The 8,011-nt window shown below is 47.7% G+C and overlaps 1 protein-coding gene across 2 annotated transcripts in view; it reads right to left on the bottom strand.

The window, feature by feature from the left end:
- Rnaset2 (ribonuclease T2) overlaps positions 1 to 8,011 on the bottom strand; it is a 54,479-nt gene that overhangs the window by 34,000 nt on the left and 12,468 nt on the right. Inside the window, exons 6-9 of one of the 2 annotated variants that reach the window (XM_021221474.1) lie at positions 7,275 to 7,388; positions 3,898 to 3,943; positions 2,083 to 2,157; positions 1,290 to 1,528 (exon numbers count right to left, since the gene is read on the bottom strand). In XM_021221474.1, the coding sequence (XP_021077133.1) occupies positions 1,325 to 1,528; positions 2,083 to 2,157; positions 3,898 to 3,943; positions 7,275 to 7,388 (439 nt within the window). In that variant the 3' untranslated portion in view covers positions 1,290 to 1,324. Of the gene's footprint in view, positions 1 to 1,218; positions 1,529 to 2,082; positions 2,158 to 3,897; positions 3,944 to 7,274; positions 7,389 to 8,011 lie in introns of those variants that run through there. The other variant, XM_021221473.2, reaches the window with a different exon arrangement.

Below are 8,011 nucleotides of genomic sequence, written 5' to 3'. Positions count from 1 at the left end.
CGCTGTTCTGTTAAGGAAGCAGAATGGATAAGGCTGGTGAGATAGCGCCATGGCTCCACAGGGCTGACTGGTAAGGAAGAGGCTGGGAGTAATGAGCTAATGTTATAAAAGATTGACCATTAATGTTGCTTAGGAAATATTAAGTTACAAAAGTAGAATTTAGCTGAAGGAATGAAGATAACTGGCATACTAGCCATACCTATTAGAAACTGAAAACAAATTCTAACATAATTGAAGTTTAAGGATTGCTTAGGATATGTTTCTGTTAAGATTTGTTCCCTAAGATCGCCACCACCCACTAGTCCCTATTCCTATAACAGAAAGGACAACCCTGGTCAGTAGGCCCTATTCCCATATCAAAAGAACATCCTTCCACCACTAAGTTCGAAGGGGATGGCACTGGTTAACACCTGCCCACACGGTCCTGGCCCCATTAACAGAATCCTGCCAGGTAGACAGGAGGATCCTGGGTAATAACGACTTGAAAAGAGCAACATTATCCACTTCAAAGATAACTGGGACAGTAGCTTCGCTATGTAATCCCACTGTCTGTCCAAGATGGCAAAGCTTGCATTGTCTTTCTCTATAAAACATGTTTGATTGCTCAAAGTTAACTCGGGACAGGGACCTAAAAGATTTTCAGATGGTAATGTATGCAGAATGCTGTAGCCCAACATCCATATAAACTGTCACGTCTCTGTGCAAGGCCAGTGTCTGTGCACTAGCCAGACTGCCAGAGCAGACATATACTTTATTGAAGAGCATTTCCTTATTCTCTGAGAACACGAAGTGAATTCTCACATGACCTGGGTTTGATATCCAGAACCTAATGCTAGAGAAAATGACTCCCCCAAATTTTTCTCTTACCTCTATATAGGTGCCATAGTATATGCACCTACACATGCGCGTGCGCGCGCACGCACACAGATACACACACACACACACACACAGGTCATACATGCATTTTAATTTGATATAAAGAGTAATTTAAACTTGACCAAAATAAAAAGTTGTTGTGCTGAGACTTTCAAGTTCTTATTAGCAACATGAATCTTGCTTTTCTGGACAGGAAGTGAGGCTGCCGACAGCAGCTGTCTGTGGGACAGGAAACGAGGCTGACAGCGGCTGTGTGGCAGCCAGCTGGCAGGAACAAGCAGAGCAGCACCTACCTACTAATCAGAGCGGACAAAAAAAGAACCAACTCTTTCACACACAAGAAAAAGCCAAACACATTTTAAGAAACTTTTTAGTAAAATTTTAGAAAGCAATGATTTGTGAACTTTTCTTACTTTGTGGAACACAAAATATTTCCAAAATGTGGACATCAATGTTGGGTCTTTGTAGGTGGTGGGTAGAAGATTGGCCCGTCTTCACAGACCATCATCCCATGTGTAGAAGAAGCCTGCATGGCCAGCCAGGCGTCCTCCCTGGAGGACAGCTGCTCCTCTGGCTCACTACAGTTCCGCAAATGTAAATCGTCCTTGGTGAAGCACAGTTCTATCTGGCCAACGGTCTGTACACTCTCTCCCTGAAAGCAGAAAAGGCAGGCGATTCAGAATTCAGGAGCCCTGGGTTGTTGTTATCAATCTGGGAGTCACAAAACTTGACCACTTGCAAACAACAAAAGCAGTGGCTCCAGGTCAGGCTCCAGACCTATTGTTTGCAACTAACTGCACGTGGTCTCTAGGAGAGGCTTGAGTACACAGTCAAGGACGACTAGACGTAAGGGTCTGTCACATGGCTTGGTAAATGCCCTCATCCCTGCTAGCTAAAGACATCCTGGTGTGGCCTTCTGTAACGAAGTCCCATGAACTCCTGGGTCCCCAGAGTGAACTTTGGTGGAATCACACCTCAGTATGTTGTTGGGACCTTAGGAGGGGAAGCAAATGTTTATGTCTCCCTCAGGGAAGGGACTTTAGAAACACATAGGTTATTTCAAGACATCTATGTGCTTGCACACACAGACAATACACCCAAATGCATCCCTGTCCCACAAATGCCACAGTGGAGACAAAACTATCAGGAAAGTAAAGTGATCTTTTCCATAGAGAGAGAGAGAGGGTGACAAAACGCATGTCTTACCTGTTCTGGCATAAGGCACTGGATTTTCGGCACCACACCATAGATTCTGGTAAGGGCATCTTTGAAATCTGCAAGCTGATATTAAACCAAAGCATTAGCCATGAGCTTCCACAGGAGAATTCTCACACACTCACTGCCTCCCACCCCTGTACGCCTAGAGAACCTGAAGTCAGGTTTGAGGATGTCCTGGACTCATCACTGAAGGCCAAGCCTCTACCAACCAGCCAATTTGTGCTCTGCCCAGGAGGCCCAAGCATCATCAACAGTTTGTCTGCTCTCGGCTCGTCCTTTCCCTCCACTATTGCTCCCTGTCTCCAGCTTAGCCCAGCGTCTCCTGCTAGGCTACCTTACCTAGAACCGCCCTTACCAAACTGATGATTGGGATCCCCAAAGCTTTTCCCCAGGCTACCCCTCCTCAGAGCTCTGCCTCTGCAGTGCTCCTCCTCTGCAGTGGGAACTCCATCACAGGGGAAAAAAAAAAAAAAAAAAAGCAGCTCCTCAGAGCACCCACCGCCCGTCGGTGACCTACAAAGTTAGACCCCGTGTGCTGCGACCATCGTAGGATAAACACACATCCCATCATGCTCCAGGTGGAGCTCCCTCCTCTTCCTCTCCTTCCCTCCAGGAGGCCATCCGCAGTACCCAGTCTCTGTGCTATGGCTTCTGTAACAGCCGTTTCTCCACCCACATCTGCCTGGCCTCGCTGCTGTGGACTTTGGCAGCACCTCTTGTACCTCTTCTATTCCACTCTGCTGCCTCATTTGACTCTTAAATTCACACTGTCTGGTTGCATTTATCATCCCTCCCCTTACAGAGTCCTATCAAGCCAAGTGCAGCAGCAACCACACGGCTCGGCCTCAGCTCTCCCTAGAGGTCAGCTCTCCCTTTGTCCTAACACCAGGCAACCAGAACACGTCAGGACAATGTTTCATTAGGAACGCCTCACAGAAAGCCTGCTGTATGTCAAATGCGTTTGGATCTGGAATTTTACCAAGCCACTGTCTGGTATTCCTGCCACCTTACCAAATGCACAAGGCAGTAGGGAATACTTGCCATTCCCATCACCACAGATATCATCTCTGAACATCAAGCCAGGTGAAACTACAATTCCTTCCCCTTATCACCTTAAACAGGAGTCCGATGAGCTTGGGGAAGCCCTACAAGCCCCCATCCTGAGGTTGTCCAGAAGGCTCTAACTTAATTGGCCACCACAGCACCTTCCTCAAGCCTAGGCTCCAACACCCTACTCTCTATAGAGGAAGATAACAAATCAACTGGGAAAATGAATGCAGTCCTGCAGACAGAGCTGCCAGATTCCTTGGCACACTGTCAACAGGACGGAGTAACAATGCCCATCTACGAATTCGCCCGTAAGCCCAGGTAGCATTTAAGCTTTGTGAGCGACACGTCTCTGCGACAGACATAAAACAGACCATCCAGAGTTGAAGGCATCCGCATTGCACATGTCCTTCTCGGTCAGTAAGAAGGGACACTACTTCCTGTGTCACACAGTTTACATGAAGCATGGAGGCGCTTCCACTCCAACTCCATGACGTTGGATGCACCTTTTCAGACTCATGCTCTGCCCTGTGCCGAGGCCTGGAGGATCAAGGGCCTGTGCCTCCAAGCCAGTGACTAAGCAGTCCATAGTGTATGCTCCTATGCAAACACAAAGAATCCAAGGAAAACCCATTTCAAGGAGGTTTGTGCTGGGTCCCTTTAAAACCCAAGTGCAGCCCGCAGATGAATGGACCCTGCCACATGTCCCCAATGACACACACACACTAGACACTACATAGATAAAGGTAAACTTACCTGGTAGTAGTTGATGGATGGCTTGATCCCAAATTTTTGTAGTACACTAAAATAAAATTTAAAAATCAGCTGCATTATAAAAGCACATTACACTGTGTTCTTTTTATTGGATTTCAGTGAAAATTAAGATGCTTTTGAAGAAGACTGTCTTTTCTGAATTCCAGCAATAAGTCTGTTAACAAGGACAGCAAAGGTCACTCCCATCCCCTTCTTTTCTGGCCTGGGAACATGCTATCGACATGGCCTTCTCCAGAAGTACACAGTATTCCAACATCACCCGCCCCAGTCACAAACACCGTGCAAGCTACTGGTCATACAAGCTCCACAAGACACCTTATCCCTGCTCATGTGACTCTGGGCTTATCCTGAAGAACTGCGCTGGCCAGATCTTCAAAGAATTTAAACGCATACAGCCTAGAACCCCATCAAGTTTCTGGAAACAAACTAAAATACTGGCCGCACAATGTAAAGGTCCCTAGACGGCTCATTCCAAAGGAATTCTCAGCGGTCCACTATAGCTTCCTGCATGAGTGAGTTTGGATTGTGGCCTGAGAGGGTAGATTGGAGGCTGCAAGACTTAAGTGCTGGCTTGCCATCACTCTGTGGCAGCAAAGGACAAGCAGGAAAGAGGAGGCAGGAAAGGTCTCCAAAACCCCAGAAATGCTCCCAAATCTATATAAGCTTGCCACTGCCTGCCCTAGCCGTCAGCATATGATCAACATGGGTTCCAAGAAAGTATAAAATACTCCAGTTTCAAAACAATATTTATTCTAAGCTATAACACCAGTGCCTTGGGAAGACTTGTTATTAGACTTGGTAACATGTTATTACATTTTGTGACCAGATGTTTTACTGCTGCACTTTCATGGCATTACTGAAAAGTGTTGCTTAGCACCGGTGGTCATACACTACCCACCTGATGCAGGCAGCCCAGGAATAAAGTGGAGAAAGACAGGCCGAGCTGTGTCATGTGCTCTTCTGAGTGAAGACAGCTGTGTGCTAGCCCATGTGTGCACTTGCACGTGCTCTGAGAACCCCTCACAGTAGCTTTTCCACTAAGTAGTGAGTAAGCATGATGTATGGTCTATGATGCCTTGTTTGTATCTTATGAAACAGATAGGAATCCTACATTTGCATGGGGAAACTGGGGAGAGCAATCATTCGTCTTCAACTTTGTCATTTTAAGCAGGCACTACTGAGGGAGCCTTCATGTAGCAGGCCCCTGGCTGGGATGACTTGCTGACAACCAGGTGTGTGGCAATGAGTGTCTGTGACCCCATAAAGTAGTGTTTCACGGGTCAATGCTCTATAAACTCCTAGGCTTTAAAGGCTACAGATAGCAGCAACTTAGTTCGGCCATTTTCAACTCAGAACAACTGTGGCTGTCGGCTGGGGCTGCTCTCGGCGGCGGCAGCTCTCTGTGGGCCTGCCTGGCAGCCTTCCTGGAAGGGCAGCCTCTGTTTCACGGCTGCCTTCCTGTGCTCCAGAAGTACAGGATGATCCCTCCGAAGCGCCCAGTGGGTTTCTGAAGTCAGGGTTTCCAATGGTTTTATCCTTACTGAAAGAGAATACTGTGTTCTCAGAAACCGCACAGGCAAAATAAACTACATACACAACTCACAGCACTGAGGACTTGTCGCACATGCTGGTATGTAGCTCCTACTGCATATACTTAATGAAGATGTCTGGGTGTTTTCTTTTGTTTTGAGGCAGAGGCTCACTATGTAGCCTAGGTTGGCCTAGAACTTGCTATGCAGATCAGGTTGGCCTCACCCTTAGACACCCACCTGCCTCTGCCTCCAAAGTGCTGGGATTAAAAGTATAGGCCACCATACCAGCCTAATAATACAAAAATTTAAAAGACAGAAGGAACTCCAAAATCTAATCACTGCCCACCATTCTTTTTATGTCATGGAGAAAAGATCTACAGAGGTTTTATGTCAGAAAGGATCACAAAGCCTCTGCAGCCCTGTGCCTTGATGGCTGGTGGCTTTACGGTTACCTGTGAGCAAAATGACACAGAAGACTGTGTGAGATGGTGAGACGTCGTCACGAGTGCTCTCCGTGCTCCAGAGGCAAAGCATTTTCCATGGAACCAATGGCTTAGTCATCCTCAAGCAGATCTAATTCATGAACCTTAAACATGATGGATGAGCAAAGGATCTCGGGGTTATTCCCCCCGAAGGAGAATTGCTCTGACTAGAACAGGCTGTACGGATGACCAGCAGAGTGCAGACACTGTGAAGTCTCTCGGCAGCAGCAGCCATTCAGTCCTCACAGTCTATACATCTGTGTCTTTACATAGGGAGGATTACCCATCTCTCCAGCTCCAGGCTCTGCGGTAAGGGAGCTCACTCCATTCGTGAGCACGCCACACTCGTGGCCCAGACCCCCGGGGATGAAGGCTTCAGCCTACAGTTTTGGAGGCTATCTACATTCAGGACATGGCAGGCTGGGCTCCCGTGTGACGCCCTCCGAAAGACTGTCTACATTCACACTGGGCTAGCCTGGGATCCATGTGATGCCCTCACCACTCTCTCACAGTTCACTGGCTTATAACATTCAGTCACAGAACGACAACTTGAGAGGCAGCAAGATGACTCGGCAGGTAAAAGCACTTCCCACAGAAGCCTAACAAACTGGGTTCAATACCCAGAGCCTGTGGAAAGGTAGAAGAGAACCATCTCCACAAAGTTGTCCCCAGACCTCCACACATGTACTGTGGTACACGCATGTATACACTCATGCACACATGCATGCAATACACTTAATAACAAATAAATAATAAATTCAAAATATAAATGAGTAAGAAGCACTTAATACACTTGGCTCAGCAGACATGTCTAGATGAAGAGTCAGGCCAGCCCACTGCCATTGCAGGGTGTGTCTCTGTCACACACTCTTTAGTGTAATGACAATATATTCCCCTGGTCCAGAAACAGAGGTCAAGGATGGTAGTAAACGTCTACATGGGTTTGGCTCATTTCTAGGGCTTGAAGGACGCTTGCCCTCCGCCTCCCTCTGTTCTATGAGCAGTATAACCAGACACAAAGATCTACCGATGCTCGGTGTCTCTAGGGAAGTAATCTTAAGGAGCAACTTTTCCAGAGTTATAGCGTGCCTGTCAGTCTTCCCTTCCCTGGGGCTGACTCACTGATGACAAGACAGTACCATGAGGCCGCCTGAGCCTGCACTCTGTGGTCATAACCCAGAGTGGTCAGAGGTGTCAGGGTCTCTAGTCCTTCCCAGCAATGAGGCCACCACACCACTTCCAGGGACCACACATTTGAGGCTGTGAGCGGGAGTGCCCCACACTCATTCCCGGTGGCCTGCGCTCAGGTCAACGACAAAAGGCCTGGAGAGAGGCGTGCACCCACCTGTTGAGGTCAATCTGCTTGTACAGATCCAGGCTCTTCCCAAAGTACTTCTTCTCGGAATTGAGGGCGTCCACCTGGGCAGCACAGGTGCCGTGCTTAACCCACTCATGTTTCCTGTGAGAGTCACAGTATAATGCTCAGGTAAGACCTCTCAAACAGAGCTGTCACACGCAACCTTCGCAAAGCAGGAAGGACAGATGCCGGTGCTAAGGCCAAGGCCCAGCCACGTGCAACGACTTCCAAAGAGCACCGCTCAATCGTTTCATGTTTTCCATTACAAATCACTTCCAGGCCATCTCTACAATCACAGATACTCAAATAACAACAAACTAACTAAGAAAGAAGAAAATGTCACTGTTGAGACACCTGCCACATTACACAGTACTATGTGGCCCTCTGCAGAGCCAGTGCATAAGCCAGGGAATTCCAGAGAGTGGCACAATCCAGGCCTGGTTCAGCATAAGGACAAAGAGGAGGCAGGGTGGCTTGTCACCACCAGCACCATCAGAGCCCATTCCCTGTCAGCCTCCCTCTCCTAATTCTAATAGTTAACAGCACTCACATATTCTCCCGAAGCCTGCAGTAAACAAAGAAACTCAGGGAAACACCTGCAAACAGTTAGTAGTTATTGTATTACAAAACATATGTAACGGTAATTCCTTGTATCTAATCAAGACGCTTTGTCGTTGTGTGTTGGCTGGTTCCGGGGGTCTGGGTTTTGAGACAGGGTCCTGCTG

Source organism: Mus pahari, chromosome 21, assembly GCF_900095145.1.
Source record: "Mus pahari chromosome 21, PAHARI_EIJ_v1.1, whole genome shotgun sequence".
In the NCBI taxonomy this organism is placed as follows: Eukaryota; Metazoa; Chordata; class Mammalia; order Rodentia; family Muridae; genus Mus; species Mus pahari.
The sequence above is the reverse complement of the archived record's forward strand: the minus strand, read 5'-3'. Positions and strand labels throughout refer to the sequence as shown.